This window comes from Dreissena polymorpha, chromosome 1, assembly GCF_020536995.1.
Source record: "Dreissena polymorpha isolate Duluth1 chromosome 1, UMN_Dpol_1.0, whole genome shotgun sequence".
NCBI classification, from domain to species: Eukaryota; Metazoa; Mollusca; class Bivalvia; order Myida; family Dreissenidae; genus Dreissena; species Dreissena polymorpha.
In genome coordinates this window covers 204,211,293-204,231,987 of record NC_068355.1, presented here as the reverse complement: position 1 = coordinate 204,231,987, position 20,695 = coordinate 204,211,293, and the positions used below count along the sequence as shown (strand labels likewise).

Genomic DNA, 20,695 nt, shown 5'->3' with positions numbered 1-20,695 from the left:
TAGTGACTTAAAAAACCCTATATACTGCAAAGATCTCAAGGCTATTGGCGGCTATTATGCATATTTACGAGTGCACAGTAATGTTATTTAAATTTTTTAAGTAAGTAGCATGGAGTTTAATCAACACGTGAAATTAGGAGTACACACCTGCACATTATACACAGTAAATTACAGCCCAAATATACCTTGTGGATGAGATAATCTCGGCCCTTAGGCAGGGAAGTTTGAAACTCCAGGTTTAGACTGGCTGCACCCTGCTGGAAGGATTTGTTGAGCGAGGTCCTGCGCCAAGAGCCAACTACCCCCGATGCACAGGAAGTGTCTCGGGGCATCTGGGACCAGCTTACCAAAGAGCCTGTTGTTAAGCTGGGTACCAATCAAGGATTGCATCAAGTCCTGACAACAATAAATTGATATTTAGGATATCGGAATTGATTGTTCACCAATAACAACTCAGAATAGCGTTGTATCAATGTTTAATGCGCATCAATTTGAAATTGAAAGTTAGGGGTTTTTTCACCTCAAGGAATACATGGTAAAGTACAGTTTGTAGCAAAGTGTAATACTTATTTTTTTAAATCAATAACAGGCCTTACTTAAGCAATTTAGAATGTGAGACTGTACACCTTTAATTATGCGATATACAACTTAAAATGTGATAACAGACAACTTTAAATGTAAGACTACATAATTTTAAATGTGATACTCAGCAACTGAAAATGTGAGACAATACAGCATTAAATGTGACACTGTAAAGTTTAAAGTGTGAGACTGCACACCTTTAAATGTGACAGTTTATGACTTTTATCCCATCATCAGACGTGCATTGTCGAAATAAACCACTGTGGAATAAATTTTCCTCTATTTCAGCAGTGCTGAAATATAGCTGTCACGCGCGGCGAAGAATGTTCATATTACTCGGAATCAACTATAAAGTAATCATTTTTAGTAAAATCGAATCAGATTCAACAAAACAAACAATTTGATACCAAGATGTAATATATTTTTAACACATAATGCAACTCAAAAAGCAAATAACATTATTTACAAATATTAAGTGCGCGTACTCGTGACGTCATTTTTAACACGTCATACGACACAATGCATGTTGTTTCACGCTAAAGATGCAGTTGTGTTTAGTGTCTTTTTTCCATTATTTCTTAAAAATCGGGGACGTAGAGGAACAGAAAAACAGGTTAGTTACTGATCTTTTTGTAATGTTTGAGGCTCTACAAGATTTCAATTATGAAACAATGTTTGCTTAAAATATCTTTGGAATTTTCCGTCTAGTTCGATTTTCCTATTCTATTTTTAAAGAAATAATTTACGACTATGAAAATTGATGGGATAAATCGAATACTAGGTCGGTGCCGAATAAAGCAAAGTTTATCTTGCTCGGCACGAAAATCTGAACCACTCGCCAAGGCTCGTGGTTCAGATTTTCTAAGCCTCGCAAAATAAACTTTGCTTTATTCGGCACCGACCTAGTATTCTCTATATACTTGAGACTAAACAACTTTAAATGTGAGACAATTAATACAACTGTATGACATATAATAAGAAACAATAGATGCGAGTTGAATACTGTAAGTGTATGAGTACTTGATCACACATGTTTTATCTGTGAATCAGACAGAAATACAGATGAACGTCTATATTGAAAAGAAGTCTATGACACTAGATATCTTGCAACCAGGAGCTGTACTAATTTAACTAGTAATTGTTGCCAATTCTGGTTAAAACTATTCGCTGTAGGTGATTTTGAATTGATACTTCTAGCTACTGGTGCTGAAATTGTGTGCATAAGGATATGAAAGCAATAAAGTGCTATTGTTTTGACAACATCCGGGCTCTAATTTGAACAAGGGCTGTTTGTAAAACATGCATGCCCCCCCTTTATGGGCTATAAGTTGTAGTAGCAGCCATTGTGTGAATACGTTTTTTTGTCACTGAACGGTGGTGGTGGTGGTGGGTGGTGGTTGTTGTTGGTGGTGGTGTGGTGGTGGTGGTGGTGGTGGTGGTGGTGGTGGTGGGTGGTGCTGGTGGTGGTGGTGGTGGTGGTGTAGCTTACATTTGGTAAAATTTAAATATATTACAAGGGAGGCAAATGCTGTAACAAAAAAAAACATGCATAAACGGTAGTTGTTTCTCTTGTTTGAACCATGCTTAATCCTTAAAATGCCTATTTCCAGTAACTGTGACCTTCACCTGTGACCTTGACCTTTGACCTAGTGACCTCAAAATCAATAGGGGTCATCTGCGAGTCATGATCAATGTACCTATGAAGTTTCATGATCCTAGGCCCAAGCGTTCTTGAGTTATCGTCTGACAACCACCTGGTGGAGGGACCGACAGACAGACCGACCGACAGACAGACCGGCCGACGTACCGACATGAGCAAAGCAATATACCCCCTCTTCTTCGAAGGGGGGCATAATAATAATCTTATCCAATTATATGTGACAAAAATAATTTATATAACTCCAACTTCAAAATAGTAATGAAACTTAGTGAAATAAGCAAATTAAACAAGTTATTTTTATCAAAGACTCTAAAATGTGCTAGAACTAGGGGCCAGCTCTTAGCAGAGAGTCTATTTTAAACATTTTTGGATCGGGACAATTCGGAAAAAATCATGCTGTTTTGAATTAAATTGGGAAAATTGTTGTTGTTTTTGCTATTTAAAAAATAAACATTAAGAATAGTGCTATCTATATTAATTGCACAAAGGTCCAAGTTATAGAGCTGAATAAGGAAATTAACTCAATGTTGCAACCTATTAAAACATTTTTGGGGGGCAAACCTTGAATTGAAAATTTTAGCCAGTAATTATGGGAAAATATAGACTTTTTGAGAATAGGAGTGGGACTGAATTTTGGCCCCAATTTCGACAAAATAATTAATACTGTAAGGTCTCACCTGAGGCTCAAGGAGCTGAGCTGATATTGCTAAGGGCCGAGTTTGAGTTCTGATTAACGTCGGGTTGAGAGTCGAAGGGCATACTGGACCACACAACACAACTGCTGTCATTTGTCAATGCCTTCTCAGCCTCGATTCAATACAAGGCCTATGGGCTCGGAGTGGGAAGTGCTCGTAACAAAGCTAGACATATTCACATTTTGCGCCTTGTTTATAATCTTGAGCGGAATTTGCGTCTGAGGCATGCCCCAAGGATGTATTGTGCTCTGGGTGTTCACAGCCAAGTCATTACTGCCTTTCTTTGTCAGCAAAAGCGTCAGAAGCGTGTTCTCTTTGGACAGTTTACACGCCTGAGAGGACAAACCGAGACGTCCGTAACGCTATTACTGTCAAAACTTTCAACAGCAGAAGTATCTACTTTGGAAAACCTACACTTCTAAATTAATCGCTTCAATTGTTCCTTGATTTTTTGCCCTGTTTCTTGCTGAATTTCTGTTGGTCCCATAATGAATGGAACAAGTTATTCAACTTTGTATTCTGTGATATTCTTTGTGATGTCCCAGAGCAAGCACACTGGCTGTTAGTTTTACCATTTCTACTGCTTATATTTAACAAAACTACCCAGGCTTGAGTGTGGAAAACTCGACCAGGACATTGCGGTTGTTGAGAAGAGCCCGTGAAAACTTGACGTGCTGAGAATTTCCTGCAGAACAGAATTGTTCAACGATGCTGATCCTTCGAGGCTGCAGGTCAAAAGTGAGGAGTTAGTGGTCAGGGGAGGGGAAGGGTCGTCCTTGACTGGATCTCCTGCATGCTGGACTGGTACTGATGCTGGGCCAACTCGATACCAATGCTGGTGCTCTCCTGAAAACAGCACAGTGGGTTATATGAACGTGTAACAAATGTTTATATTACAATCTACAACAAACTATGCCTCTTGATTAGATGTGAAGGTTTTCAACAGCAAAAATTCATTCTCATGAATGTCTTATCTGGTATTTCATTGGTTCCTTGTCCTAAATAGCATGAACATATATACAATTAAACCATTTCGTATTGAAACATTAAAAGTTTTGGCTATTGCTATACTAACCTGTAAATTCATAATTATAGTTTTTCTTAACTTTCAGAGATATAATTTCATAAGTCAATATGCAGCTCATCAATATAAGGAAGTGTCGTCCCAGATTAGCATGTCCACATAAGCTAATCAGGGAAAAAACTTTCTGAATAGACTGAATTTTCATAAAGATGATTCTTCTTTTCAACCAAAAAATAACTTTGAAGAGAAAAGTGTTGTCCATTATTAGCCTGTGCAGAATGCAGAATGCACAGGCTTATCTGGGAAAACAATTTAAGCACATGCAAAAAGCCCCATTTTCCACAGCAAGGCTTATTTATCTTATTTATCTTTTTAGCCATTTTTCCAGCATAACAAGACCAAGGAATGGAAAATTATATTGTTACAAATTTAATATTGTTTGAGTGTACCCATTCTTTTAATCACTTTACTTTTACAAAGCATTCATACATGTTTTACTTTAATATATGTTTCAATAAATGGGAGGCAAAAACTAAATAAAAATGTCTTCCAAAAGTTGCAAAGACACATACATTTTTTACCATGCCTTGAAATGTCTTAGCTTGTTTAAATCTGTTTAAATTCACAATAGAAAACATATCCAAAGTAAATCAATACCCAACAAATTAAATGTTCAGTTTCAGTGCTCATTTCATTATTCCACTAGCATATAAGGAAGCGCCTATTATGGTGTACTTTATAAAGAAGGAAAGACAATCTGTTCAGTATTCACATACACCTGGGAGTAAAATTATGTTACAGGCCACCTGCCCTTAATTACTTCTAGCTGATAGCACTACTTTGCTCTTACTTTGATGACGCCCACAAATCCAAATTTTTACAGTAACCAATACCAAGACATGAATTTTTTCTAAGTATAAAATTGAAAACATTAACTTTGTTTCATATGTTTAGTGAAAATAAAAGTTTCAGTAAAAATATTACCCACACACCCTCAAACACAAATCATATACATGTAACAGGGCTTGGTTTGTCTCATCTTTGTGAAGCGTTTCAGCCCACTCATTTTAAATTTGTTAAAGTTGTGAACAAATGAGGAGCAAACTCCTTAAAATTGCCAAAATTTGAGTCACAAACTTGTTTTAATTGTGAAACTTTGAGTCACGAAATTCTCAAATTTGTGAAAAACGGCCATTCGGAGGAAAAATAGCCCTGAATCATGCTCTTTGAAGACAGACTTAAATTGTATACCTCTTCAAAACAGGCCCTGAATGATAAAACAGAGCAAAATATTAGTCACCAATTCAAGCTGGAGACTGGAGTGTTACACGCCTGATCCTGGAAAAATATTTATACTCGGCATGACACTTCAAGGTTTAAAAAAAAAAAAAACTTTTTCGTGGACACTTAAATTCGTGGATTTTGTATTTTCGAAAAAAGGAATTTGCCCTGGGTGATTTTGTTATGTGTTTGAGCTAATTACATGGATCAGTAAGCCCACAAAATCAACATTAATTAATGTCCCACAAATAAAAATGAATTTACAGTTCATAATCAACATGTTTTTTAGAAATGTGTTTGAAGAGATTTATTTTAGTTATTTTTAATTTAAATTCAGACTTAACTTGAGTCTTATTATGGGACAACTGGGCTTAATGAATGTATATAATGTCCTCCCACATTAGCCTGCACAGTCCTCACAGGCTATAACCTGAGACGACAATTTCCACCAAGAATTGATTTTTGTTTGGAAGAAATTCCCTAAAAACTAAAATTTCCTCTAAAGCGGAAAGCATTATCCCTGATAATTCTGAGTGCGCACTGCACAGGCTAATCTGTGGATGGTACATAACATGCATTAAGCACCCTTTTCCCATAACAAGGCTCACCTGGTATCATCTTGTACAACTATGTAACAGACTGTAGGGGGATTTACTTTGAGCCTCATTCTGAGAAAACAGGGCTTAATAAATTGTGCACTAAGTGTCTGCCCAGATAAGCCTATACAGCCACACAGGCTTATCAGGGACAACACTTTCCGCTAGACTGACATTTTCTTTATAAAGAGACTTCCTATATACAAAAAATTGCATAAATGCTGAAAGTGTCATCCATGATTTTCCTGTGCAGACTACACAGGCTAATCTGGGACCACACTTAACGCACATGCATTTAGTCCCTGTACAGACTACACAGGCTAATCTGGGACCACACTTTACACACATGCATTTAGTACCTGTACAGACTACACATGCTAATCTGGGACCACACTTTACACACATGCATTTAGTCCCTGTACAGACTACACAGGCTTATCTGGGACCACACTTTACACACATGCATTTAGTCCCTGTACAGACTACACAGGCTAATCTGGGACCATACTTTATGCACACGCATTTAGTCCCTGTACAGACTACACAGGCTAATTTGGGACCACACTTTACACACATGCATTTAGTCCCTGTACAGACTACACATGCTAATCTGGGACCACACTTTACACACATGCATTTAGTCCCCGTACAGACTACACAGGCTAATCTGGGACCACTCTTTACACACATGCATTTAGTACCTGTACAGACTGCACAGGCTAATCTGGGACCACACTTTACACACACGCATTTAGTCCCTGTACAGACCACACAGGCTAATCTGGGACCACACTTTACACACATGCATTTAGTCCCTGTACAGACCACACAGGCTAATCTGGGACCACACTTTACACACATGCATTTAGTCGATATACAGACTACACAAGCTAATCTGGGACCACACTTTACGCACATGCATTTAGTCCCTGTACAGACCACACAGGCTAATCTGGGACCACACTTTACACACATGCATTAAGTTCCTGTACAGACTACACAGGCTAATCTGGGACCACACTTTACACACATGCATTTAGTCCCTGTACAGACTACACAGGCTAATCTGGGACCACACTTTACACACATGCATTTAGTCCTTGTACAGACTACACAGGCTAATCTGGGACCACACTTTACACACATGCATTTAGTCCCTGTACAGACTACACAGGCTAATCTGGGACCACACTTTACGCACATGCATTTAGTCCCTGTACAGACTACACAGGCTAATCTGGGACCACACTTTACACACATGCATTAAGTTCCTGTACAGACTACACAGGCTAATCTGGGACCACACTTTACGCACATGCATTTAGTCCCTGTACAGACTACACAGGCTAATCTGGGACCACACTTTACACACATGCATTTAGTCCCTGTACAGACTACACAGGCTAATCTGGGACCACACTTTACACACATGCATTTAGTCCCTGTACAGACTACACAGGCTAATCTGGGACCACACTTTACGCACATGCATTTAGTCCCTGTACAGACTACACAGGCTAATCTGGGACCACACTTTACACACATACATTTAGTCCCTGTGCAGACTACACAGGCTAATCTGGGACCACACTTTACACACATGCATTAAGTTCCTGTGCAGACAGCACAAGCTAATCTCTGACCACACTTTACGCACATGCATTTAGTTCCTGTACAGACTGCACAGGCTAATCTGGGACCAAACTTTATGCACATGCATTTAGTTCCTGTGCAGACTGCACAGGCTAAACTTGGACCACACTTTACGCACATGCATTTAGTCCCATTATCCCAGAGTGAGGCACATATGTTTCTTGAAAAAACACTCAATAGCAGACAGGAAGCAGTATTAACTTGAGTTTTGGGAATAAGGCCGTGGTCCTTCTAATAGGAAAACATTTCAGTGTTTTGACCAAAGATTGGGACATTTGTGCTGCTGGTTGTTTGCTTACATGTACACATACTATACAATCAAGGATAAGCGATACTATACAATCAAGGATAAGCGATACTATACAATCAAGGATAAGCGATACTATACAATCAAGGATAAGCGTTTTCAATATTATATTAACCAAGGTTCACGAAACAGAGCTGGATTGGGAGTCGTTTGAGAAAAATACATAGTTTTACATAAAAATTTGACAAAAAACAGCAACACTGTATACACACCGAGCACTTAATACCTCCTCTCAAACTGGCTCTATGCAACCAAGGCATTGGATGGAATAGATTCCACTCATATAAGCTTTATTAAATATCTCACAACTTTTTAAAACCTCAAGGTCTGCATGGGAATGACAGAAATTCTCAAGGTGTTGTGTTAGTGAGGTTTCTGTATGAATAAGTTGGAAAGAATCAAGCTGAAGTAGGTTTTGAGTTATTGATCCTCCAGTTAAAGAAGTCGTGCTGTAAACAGGATTTACACAAGAAAAGACGCGATCACCTTTTGTGAAATCATATCATTCTTGTCCTCTTCATCTTTAACATTCTTAATACACAGGTAACACTGTACAATCATTATTAGTCCTGGGACATTATTATTTGTTAATTTTAATGGTTGACCTGTCCACAAATGTATCACAAACACACGAGACAATAATTGACATAAATTCCTCATTTATTTTTCCCATCTTAAAAATCGACGCATTAACTCCTGTGTCCATAAACGGTTTTTTTTAACCACGAAATTACATGTGGACGAATTTAAATGATTTTGCAATATACTAACAATTAAAGAGGATATTTAACCGTATGTAAATTCATTCTGTTCTTTACCACTTCATCTTTTTTGCATTCTTAATAAACAGGAAATACACAAGACGGCGCTTTCCTGGTGTATGTATGGGTATGTTAAACGGACCCATACCCGAAGCATTTTATTTGTTTTTAAATAAGTGCCTTATGATAATTTTATCTCAATAATATTTCAATTAGATCTAACAAAATATATAACTATCATAATATGATTTATGCGTATAATTTGATATATTAGAAAGAATGATATTAAATTAGTTTTTCACAAATCAATGGACTTTTTGCAGGAAAATATTCCAAATCCCACAATTGCATTTTTCCCCAAAATGGCAAAGAAAAGGGCTGACAAAGGGTCTATGTTACCTTCTGCATATTCAGGTTATTCTTGTCCACCACATCCTCAGCATCGTTGTCCTTACTCAGCAGCCACTGTAACAGCAGAATAGCTTGGCGTATTTATTGTATGTATATTTAGGACTCAAACAAATTTATAAACAAGAGATGTGTTGGTCGGAAACACTATGCCCCCTTCTGCGCCGTTTTGAAGCCATATCTTTGACCTTTGACCTTGAAAGATGACCTTGACATTTCACCACTCAAAATGTGCAGCTCCATGAGATACACATGCATGTCAAATATCAAGATTCTATCATCAATATTACAAAAGTAATGACCAATTTTAAAGTTTTCAGATGGACGGACAGACGCCATATATTTGACCTTTGACCTTAAACGATAACATTGACCTTAACTTTTAAGTTAAAACATATGCACCACTATGAGATATACATGCATGCCGAATATCAAGTTGTTATCTTTAATATTGCAAAATGTATGACTAATGTTAAAGTTTTCGGAAAGACGGACAAAATGACAGATATACTGACGGAAAGTTAAAAAACTATATGCCACCCTTCGGAAGCATACAAATGTAATTAAAAATCAATAACAAATTTTCAACAGCATTCAACTAATTTTAACATGACCTACTCTCCAGGAGTGAAATAACGTTATGCTAAATGTTGTTTACTACACGGGTGTTATTACACTAGTTATAGAGCTGTAAAATGACGTCACTTTTGTGACGAAATGACGTCATTATTCCAGCGAATTTCTTCAGTTTAAAAACTCCTTTATAATGTGAATACACGGTCATTTTGTATTGAATTTATTAAACTCGTCATCTAAATGAAGATAAAAACTCGGTGAGCCTCGTTTTTATCTTGATATTTAGATGACTTGTTTAATAAATTCAATACAAAAGGACCACTCATGCAAGATCCTATATGTAAATTAATGAATCACACATTATGTGTGCACAATCTGTAAACATAACTCAAAACAGCAATATATATGCCTCCAAAGATTACTACACCTATTTTATATTTTATAACAAGAGCGCCAAACTGTCACAAGATACGCCCGTTCGAAGGTTTGGACACCATGCTCAATGCTTGAAATGCACTAAGTGACTTCGTCACCTAGTTACTGACCCAGCATGACCCATATTTGAACTTGACCTAGATATCATTTAGACGTAACATCTGACTAATTTCGGTGAAGATCAGATGAAAACTTTAATTAGAGAGCGGACACCATGCTAAATGCTTGAAATGCACTAAGTGACATCATGACCTCGTTTTTGACCCGGCATGACCCATATTTGAACTTGACCTACATATCATCTAGACACAACTTTTGACCGAATGAGGTGAAGATCGGATGAAAACTACTTCAATTAGAGAGCGGACACCATGCTAAATGCTTAAATTGCACTAAGTAACCTCGTGACCTCGTTTTTGACCCAGCATGAACCATATTCGAACTTGACCTACATATCATCTAGACACAACTTCTGACCAAATTAGGTGAAGATCGGATGGAAACTACTTCAATTAGAGAGCGGACACCATGCTAAATGCTTGAAATGCACTAAGTGACCACATGATCTCGTTTTTGACCCTGCATCACCCATATTTGAACCTGACCTACATATCATCTAGACACAACTTCTGACCAAATTAGGTGAAGATCGGATGAAAACTACTTCAATTAGAGAGCGGACACCATGCTAAATGCTTGTAATGCACTAAGTGACCTCGTGACCTAGTTTTTTACCCAGCATGATCTCATCTAGACACAACTTCTGACCAAATTTGGTGAAGATCAGATGAAAACTACTTCAATTTGAGAGCGCACACCATGCTTAATCCTTGAAATGCACTATGTACCCCGTGACCTAGTTTTTGACCCGTCATGACCCATATTCGAACTTGACCTAGATATTTTATAGACACAACTTCTGACCAAGTTTGGTGAAGATCGGATGAAAACTATTTTAATTTTAATTATTGAGCGGACACTGCTGTGGACGCCGCCCGCCGCCCGCCTGCCGTCCGCCAAGGGTGAAACTATAATACGTCCCGTTCTTAAAAACGGGCGTATAAAAAGTATTTATCAATATACATTTTTTACATAACAGAGTGTAGAAATCACATAAGTTGCCATGTACATAGCAGTGCATCGATGTACCAGCATTATATGTGCAGTTGAAATGCTTTGTTTTTTCATGCACAGTTACAAAAAAAAATTAAAAATAAAAGATAAGTATGTCACAATTGTTGTTACAACATAACATAACATAATCCATAATAGTGCTAACTTTGAAAGAATAACTTTACATTTTATAAGTAAAAAAAAATCTGTGCGCACAAAATATTTGCATCTGCAACTACACACACGATATTGTTATGAAATATAACACAACTCTATCTCAATATTCTTATTATCAACAACATATTGTCATTAAAATATAAATCACTAACTACAACAACTAATACATACTTGATCACACTATTCCACTCTGAACACCAGGATGTTGTCGTCCCAGTTCTGTCCCACAATGATGGAGGATGTTGTGCTGCTGTAGCAGACTGACAATGGGCACATCACTCCATCCTTCTGAGTAGCCAGCGTAGCCAGCTTACTCTGCCCCTCCCAGCCCACCTGTAGTACAGTGTGGGACCACCATCCACAGACCAGCACCTGGCCTGCAGGGGTCACATGTAGACCAGATGGGCCACCTAGTGCTGTGTCTGAGTATGTAGCCAGGAGTGTGCCATCCCTGGCCAGGGTGAGAAGCTTGTTCTGGTACCTGCTGGTGATGTACAGCTTGTCTCCTGTGGGACTCACAGCACACTTGTCTACTGCAAAACAGAGTAACATCAAGATATTGAATTACTGTTAATGTTAAATAATCTTATTAAACATACTGCAGTGATATTGTATTACATATGTGTTGGTTGTTATAAATAGACAATAAACATATGTTAACATATGCATACATTTGAATTATTTAATAGTTATGTGTGGCAATAAATGTCAGTGTTATTGTGTAAAAGTGATATCTTGAAATGCGACTGGTGAGGTAGAAATGAAGTGTAACATACAATTGCAAAGATGGAAACAATTACACAGATGAAAATCATTACACAGTTCAACATTCATGTGCATATGAATGTTACTATATGCAGCAATAATAGATTTCCAACCCTTGTACACATGTGATAACAATGTACTGACATACATGAAACTTACACAAGCCGACATACTTCATACATGTGCTGTGTTAAGACTTTAGTTACGTATGCAAAGTGTTTATAACAAGAACAATAATTTTTCAAACGAACAAAATATTGAGGCTTTTCTATCAACAAAAGCATGCAAGATGTTAAAATGAATAATAATAATTACATACATACAATGTACATTTGAAAACTTCTTAATATCCGTCTTCAGCAATTTAAAGTGTATCCATTTTATATGATCATAATTTATTTTTATTTACAAAACATATTGCATATGAACAGTAATTTGACAACCACAAAACAGAATGATAGGTCAGAAAGTGTGTCTTTGCCAGGAACTCAGTTTTTTATTTATAGACACGTCATGTAGTGACAGTCAAAATACTGCATTACTCATATATATAAATCAATAACAGAGAACAACTTTCTTGCTGTTATAATAATTCATTGACACAAACACATTTTACAAATATGAAGTTTCACAATAATTTGTAATACATATTCCTGATGATATCAGGATGAAACCACCATGGTTCTTACCTGTATGAGAAGCTGATGTATCTTCATACAGTCTGCAGACCAGTGTCCCACTCAGTGAGTACTTGTACAGGGCAGTATTAGAGCAGATGAACAAGTCTCCCTTGTGGTGGACAATAGCATAACAGTCTTGTCGTAACTGAAGCCTCCTGCCAGGAACTAGCTTGCTCTGGGTGACAGTGATAAACTGGACCCCATGATCACCCAAAGCCACTGCAGCCTCACTGGGTGTGATGAGACACATGTCACATAGCGGGGACACACCCCAGTGACTCACCACCTGGTACTGCTGGTTCAGCAGCTTGACTTTGTCATTCCAACTGCAGTCTGCAACCAAGACTTGCCCATCTGGGAGAGCACATACTGCATTGATCCTGCATGTAACTGAATCCCTAAATATTCTCACTTTGTACTTAGACACCCCTTTCACAGAGAACAACTCGTCTGAAAAGTTCTCATTCATATATATCTCACACTGTTGTATTTTGTCCAGACATTTGTAATGGGCTATTAAGGAGAGTTCTGGTTGATACTTCACTTTCTGCATGGCTTCATGGAGTGGTAACAATTCACCATGATGTCTGATGCAGGTTTTGATCACACTGATGAGAGGAGCTTGTTTGAGTGTCAGCTCTTCTTTCTGTTCCTTAATAGAGCCATTTTCAAATTCTGTTAATAATAAATTTACTTTCTGACGAATTTCATCTACTGTATATTCCACGTTTTGAAATGTTTCATTCATGGAGGTGTCGTCACATTGGACTAAGAAAGATTGTATATTAAGTCGCATTGTCTTCACCTTGTTTCGCTCAAATTCAGCATAGGAGCCCTGCATAGATCTCCTGTTGTCCTCCCTATAACTCTGGAGCTTCTTTAATCTTGAAAGAGTTTTAGAAACTCTGACTGACATTTTCTTAACATCTGATGACTGCCTTTTGACTTCAGAGAAAACTTTAACCTGAGTGCACCGACTGAAAGGAAAAACAAGGATATCAGTAAAACTGATGGATGCTCCCAATGATGTTTTGTCGATATTTGGGTTATGTGGACAAAAAGTGTTACCTTGAGAAAATCTATTATTAGCCTCGATGACCTTGACCTTGACCCCAGTAACCTAAAACCTCATAAAAAGGTTGAGGTCCATGCAAGGTACCTACATGCCAAATATGTAAGAAATCTTAAAATATTGAAGGCGCTATGAGAAACTGTAAAAAAATGTGACTGAAAAATCTATGATTAGCCTCTGTGACCTTGACCCAAGTGACCTCAAACCTCATGAAAAGGTAGAGGTCCATGCCAGGTACCTACATGCCAAATATGTAAGAGATCAGTAAAATATTGAAGGCGCTATGAGAAACTGTAACAAAAGTGTGACAGAAGGAATTAAGGAAGGAAGGACAAACTGGCAACTATATGCTCCCCATATATATATATATGGGGAGCATAACAACATTTATATAATGAAATCTTCATAACAATCAAGATAATTGGAATACATTATTAATGTACCACATGCTAATATCATAGGTATGGATATGTTACTTAAGATATACATGTACATACAAACACATTGCTATAGATATACTGGCATTCACATTTTTAAAGATCAAATCAATTACATTTCTTTATAAGTTCATTGGCTAAATATGCAAAGCTGCTAAAACTGCTTTTTAGATAAATAGGACATTGTTTATCTCAATTTTAATGCACAGAGATTTTTGTGTGTGTTCCAATCCATATCCACATTATGCTTTGAATTTCTGAAGCTAAATTTATCTAGATACTTCTTGAAAAAATGTTTAGCTCATTTTAATCAACCGCTGTGTTTGCGAAATACAACAGCCCCTATTGCACTTTGGAGCCAAACTGCAGCTATTTAAGAGAAAATTGTTAAGTTCAAGGCCAGTAACTTGGTATAAGATCAATTGACCAGAACAAAACTCAAACTTGATGTTGGAAGACTCACACACACAAAATAATGAATGTATCGGAAAATTTATGGAAAACAATACTGGAAAAGTGTTATTTTAAAGAAAATTCTGAAGTCCAAGGCCATTACTTTGCCAAAAATTAATGGACCAGAACAAAAACTCGAACTCGATTTGTTAGTCATGTAGGTAGACCCACACACCAAAAAAAAGTCAATATATGAAAGTGTTTAGGAGAAAAATTCTGGAAAACTGTTACTCAAGAGAAAATTGAGAAAAGTGCAACTATGCCTGTATTAATGGACCAAAATGAAACATGATTTGAAATATATGCAGATAAACTCACACACGACATAACAGGTGAATATCTTAGGTCTGTAACTTTACCAAAAATCAATGGACAGGAGCAAAACTTGATCTGTAAGTCATGCAGGTAGACGCACATACCAACAAGGGCTGTTTGTAAAAAATGCATGCCCCCCAAGTGGGCTGTCAGTTGTAGTGGCAGCCATTGTGAATAAGTAGAAACCATTATACTGCTTCGGGTCACTGTGACCTTGACCTTTGACCTAGTGACCTGACAATCAAAAGGGGTCATCTGCCAGTCATGATCAATGTACCTATGAAGTTTCATGATCCTAGGCCTAAGCATTCTTGAGTTATCATACAGAAACCATTTTACTGTTTATAGTCACTGTGACCTTGACCTTTGACCTAGTGACCTGAAAATCATTTGGGGTCATCTGCCAGTCATGATCAATGTACCTTTGAAGTTTCATGATCCTTGGCCTAAGTGTTCTTGAGTTATCATCTGGAAATCATTTTACTGTTTGGAGTCCCTGTGACCTTTGACCTAGTGACCTGAAAATCAATAGCGATCATCTGCCAGTCATGATCAATGTATCTATGAAGTTTCATGATCCTAGGCCTAAGCGTTCTTGAGTTATCATCTGGAAACCATTTTACTGTTTTTAGTCACTGTGACCTTGACCTTTAACCTGGTGACCTGAAAATCATTTGGGGTCATCTGCCAGTCATGATCAATGTACCTATGAAGTTTCATGATCCTAGGCATAAGAGTTCTTGAGTTATCATCAGGAAACCATTTTACTGTTTCAAGTCACTTTGACCTTAAACTTTGACCTAGTGACCTGAAAATCAATAGAGGTCATCTGCCAGTCATGATCAATGTACCTATGAAGTTTCATGATCTTAGGCAAAAACGTTCTTGAGTTATCATCCGGAAACCATTTGGTGGACGGACCGACCGAAAGACGGACTGACCCACAGACAGACATGTGCAAAACAATATACCCCCTATTCTTTGAAGGGGGGGCATAAAATCAAGTAAATAATTCTGAAAGCATTTCGTAAAAACACAGGAAACGGAATAACATATGGACTGACAGACAGACGGTCGGACTACTATTTGTCACCCTACCTAATCATGATCATGAACACCTACGTTTGATCTTTGCCACAAAATGCTTTCTCAATTTGTAGGACATTTACTTCATGGACAGGTCATTTTCAAATATCATGACCAATGATTAAGTTTCAATTGGGACAAGCTGTAATACAACAAACTTTTACCTTTGACATTTGAGTTAGGGAGTCAGGTCAGTGTTTTTGGGGGGTAAAATAAGGGTCTATTATTCCCAATGTCAACAAGAGCTGTGTTTGTGAAGGTTACAATATTATATACTAAATACTTTTGGTGTTCAATGCTATACCCTCAAAACAAAATCTTCATTTATTTGAAGACACAATTCTCTGTGCGGGCACTTGCCATGACTTTATTTTTGAATATTTCTGTGTTCATGTGGTAGGGAAAACATTTTTGTATACTACAAATTCCCTGTTTTGCTTTTAGGTTGGAGACTACATAAGACTTTGACAGTTGGCAGTAAACCATCATCAACTGGAGAGATGCCGGTAAAAAGATGGCCATAAAACAGTGAACGCCGACTAGCATTTCTTACATACTGGATGACCTATGTTTTTTATTGTTTAAATCATTTCGGCTTGGAATGCTCTTTAAGAAAAGGTATGGTTATGGGGGTGTCTATGCGCAAAAGTTTGACTTTATTTTTTGTAAAAGTTATTGCTTTTACATTGAATTTGTGTAGGAAATCTTTTGGTATATTGTGACCTGAAACACAATGCCCTGTACGTCAATTTGAAGCTGTACAGCTGCTATATTGCAATTGAAAACATCATGACAAAGTTACGGTCCGTTGATATTTGACAAGGTAACAAGAAATGTCCAAGGTTCATTTATGATTACTTTGTCAAATATCAATGCACCAGATCAAAACATAGCCTGGATATGAAAGTCATTCATGTAGACTCACACACTAAAAATCCGGTAAGTATCTGAAAGAGTTTCGGAAAAAAACCTGACGTGTTATTTTAGAGAAAATGGCTAAGTCAAAGGCCAGTAACTTAGCAAAAAGCAATTGACTGCAGTGAACAATTTCCGGACTTGTTATTTTAGAGAAAATGTCCAATGCCTGTTTTTAGTTTAACATCAATAGACCAGAATGATGCTCAAACTTGATCTGTAAGTCATGGAGGTACAGTACAGCCAAAGCGGAACAAACGTTTTTCGCGATCCGCGGCGGCAAGGCGAAACGAGTCGATGCCGCGTCAGTCGTCGAAGCCGCGTCAGTATGCGGCGGCAAGTCGCATTTCGCCGCGAAACTTCGCATCTGTCCGCCGAGGCATGCCGCGGTCCGCGACATGATGCCGAGTCGATGCGATCATGATTTTTTTTTATTATTAGTTACATGTAGTTAACAAATTTTGAAAGAACAATTATAATAATAATTAAAATCATAATAAATTTATTGTGCGCGAATTGTATTAGCATATACATGTAAGCATAGTTAATGTGTCTGGCCAATTATTAAGTTTGTTTCCCGCCCGTAGCGTATGTATTTCACACATAAACAAGGTCACGTAATTATGTTTTCGCACATACAAGTGGTCAAGGCTCCAGCAATATTATGGTGGATTTATAAATTAATTGCATGTTGATTCCGCTATTATATTTTAGCTGAGAAAATTAGCAGTTTGAAGCCACATCAATAATCAAGACGGTGACGACGTATATGTAGTTTTGTTAATTATCAGCTTATTATAACTATTGTTTGAATATGCTTATATAAACACGTTTATTTTGTTCATTTTATACAGTTAATATCTCTACTAATTACCCGATAATCCCGTATATTCCAGTTTTAAAGCAAATGCTGGTAAATATTTACGATACACAAACATTCTCGATATTTCCTTAAGTATCAAATACATTTTGGCATTTGTTACTATTTATAGAGATGATGAAATAACGTCTAATCGGGGCGTTTTTTTTCTCCACTGAACACGCGATTAACGCCTGACGTGATGTTCATGTATTTATAAAACACAAAATACACCCAAACTTTCCAAGCGACGTTCTACATGTCTGCATAATTTTCGCGCGCTTTTTATGAAACAAAGGATATTTTAGCACTGTTTATTTGACGCTAGAATTTGCCAAAGGACGCGTAAGCATTAAAATTCGGAAGTGTGTTACGGATTACAAATTTAATAATGATAATTGAACGAAACATATACAGTTGCGCGTAATTAATTCTACGCTACACATGCATGTATGTACATGTAGGTGGATATCTTTTCACTCGATCCGCCGCGTACGTATGCGGCGGATTTACTCCGCGAAAGTACGCGAGGTTAATACAGACTCGGCGTCGTTGCGCGGATCGATGCCGAGTGCCACGGCGATACGCCGCGTGAACACACGATTCGGCCGCCGCGGACTAATAATCTGGCCGTGGCGTAGCCGCGGATTATGTTTGTGCCGCTTTGGCTGTACTGTAGTAGACTCACACACCCAATAACAGGTAAATATTTTGCAAGCATTTCGAAAGTCCGGAAAACTGTTATTCTAGACAAATTGTTGATTCCAAGCCCCATAACTTTGCCAAAAATGAATGGACAGGAACACAATCCAAACTTGATCTATAAGACATGCAGGGTAGGCTCACACACCATAAATCAGGTCAATACCTGACAGTATTTTTGAAAACTGAATGCAAGACGGACATACAAACTGACAGACATGCAGTGCGATTGCTATATGCCACCTTACTGGGGATACAAAATGTGTATATATTTCCCAAATTGACTGCATTAAATTCTGAATGGATGGTTTCCAAAACAAAAAACATTGTTGTTGTTTTTTTTTATAAATTGCAACATTTAGTTTCCCAATGTATCTCTTCCGGTTAAACCTGATTAAATATCATATTTAAAACACTTATTCTCAATTTTGAAGTGTTTTTATTTAAACAATAAAATAAACACATTTCGCATATTTAGACAAAACTCTGCCATGTATCCCAATTTAAAAGGCACTGACCCCATTTCCAAAATTGTAAAAGAACTGCAGGTCTTACACAAGGCACACAATCACCAAGGTATAGTACCAGAAAGGCCGTTTACCAAAAAGGCCTTCCCAAAAAGGCCGCACAAGTGAACCAAAAAGGCCTCATGGTAAACCAGAAAGGCCATACAATATTTTGTATTATCATTGAATAGTTATGCTGAATATAATCATCATATCTATTAAATAGTCATAACTTGTTTATTAGTCTACTTAAAAACCGTTAATTTTATAATCAAAGTCGGCAAAAATATCGCGAATTATCGCATACAGTATGAAGTGTTCTTTAAGCACAATTAATATTTTTCTTTGAGTAATAGATGTTTCAGTTTTTTAATTAAAAGCCGTTAATTTTGTAATCAAAGTCGGCATACTTATCGCCAATAAGCACGTAGGAAAAATCCGCTTAAGAATTTTTTTTCTCTGAACTCTCTGTTTGCATCTAAAAATGTAACCAATGAGTAATGAAGGTGTAGTAAACTTACGTGCCGGCCAAAATAAGATCCAGAATTATTGAGAAATATATAACCCGTTCATGTGTCAAAGTTGTCTATAGTAGTTGCTTTGTTTCATTCATTATATTGGTAAGTATACCGGACTTTATTTGGCGTTTGAAATACAAGTAGTACCATACGATGGTTAATTACAATAAAAAGATCCTAAAAACAAGTAACATTGATGTAAAAACGTTATATTACAAGCATTCGGCAAGTTTTAAGCATCTAAATATCTAAATATCGTTCCACGATGTAATCTACTTTCGCTTTCGAGTCAGGATCGGATTCATTCGGGTTGCGCTCATTTGCATAATTTATACAAGCCATTTTCTCATTCGCTAAGTTCCAGTTACCCAAAATTCATTTTGATTTCACAGAATGATTATTCATGAGAGCTACGTCATGCTTCTGACGCTTACCGTATCCAATCTTGTGTTCGCCCGTAAATGTTCGGATATTTCACGGGAGATATAAATGGAATTATTTGTGGCCACAAAAAATAAAAACGAGCATTTTGTATCTCGTTAAATCAATTCTACCAGACAACATCTAACGTTGAAATTTTGCATTTTGCTAAAAGGAACATTGATTTTTTATGGGTTAGCTTTATTTAACGAAATATTCGATTTTTTTTAGCATGATTGTTACTTTAAGGCCTTTTTGGTTCATTTTTTGGCCTTTTTGGTATGCTTTGGGGCCTTTTTGGTAAGGCCTTTTTGGTACGCGCCTTTTTGGTTTTCGGCCTTTCTGGACCTAAACCATCACCAATTGGTGAAATCTAGAGCAAGAGATGTATAATTTCTTGAATCGATGCAGTTACTTTTAAGACTAGCTATATTATGTCAAAATTTGCGTTGTGTCTTTAACATATAAGACCTTGCTATTTCAGCTTGGGAAACAAATCAAGCAATTGATACACATTCGGATTATTCCCCACATGGTAAATGTTTGTGGTATTACGTTTTTAAATTCATGATTAAAGATAAAGTTACAGTCCAGAAAATCTCAGACAGATGTAGACAGCATACACACACTTAACATACACAAAAGCCACTCAACCATTGTAACAGCTATGTCAAGCTTTCTGTAATCGTGTTAAAATAA

General features: G+C 37.2%; 1 protein-coding gene across 1 annotated transcript in view; it reads right to left on the bottom strand.

Annotated features, from left to right (window-relative positions):
- Positions 1–20,695, bottom strand: part of LOC127864706 (uncharacterized) — a 73,684-nt gene that overhangs the window by 29,697 nt on the left and 23,292 nt on the right. Inside the window, exons 2-6 of the mRNA XM_052404599.1 lie at positions 12,723–13,690; positions 11,440–11,801; positions 8,959–9,024; positions 2,920–3,783; positions 186–396 (exon numbers count right to left, since the gene is read on the bottom strand). Coding sequence (XP_052260559.1) covers positions 11,449–11,801; positions 12,723–13,690 — 1,321 coding nt within the window. The 3' untranslated portion in view covers positions 186–396; positions 2,920–3,783; positions 8,959–9,024; positions 11,440–11,448. The remainder of the gene's footprint in view (positions 1–185; positions 397–2,919; positions 3,784–8,958; positions 9,025–11,439; positions 11,802–12,722; positions 13,691–20,695) is intronic.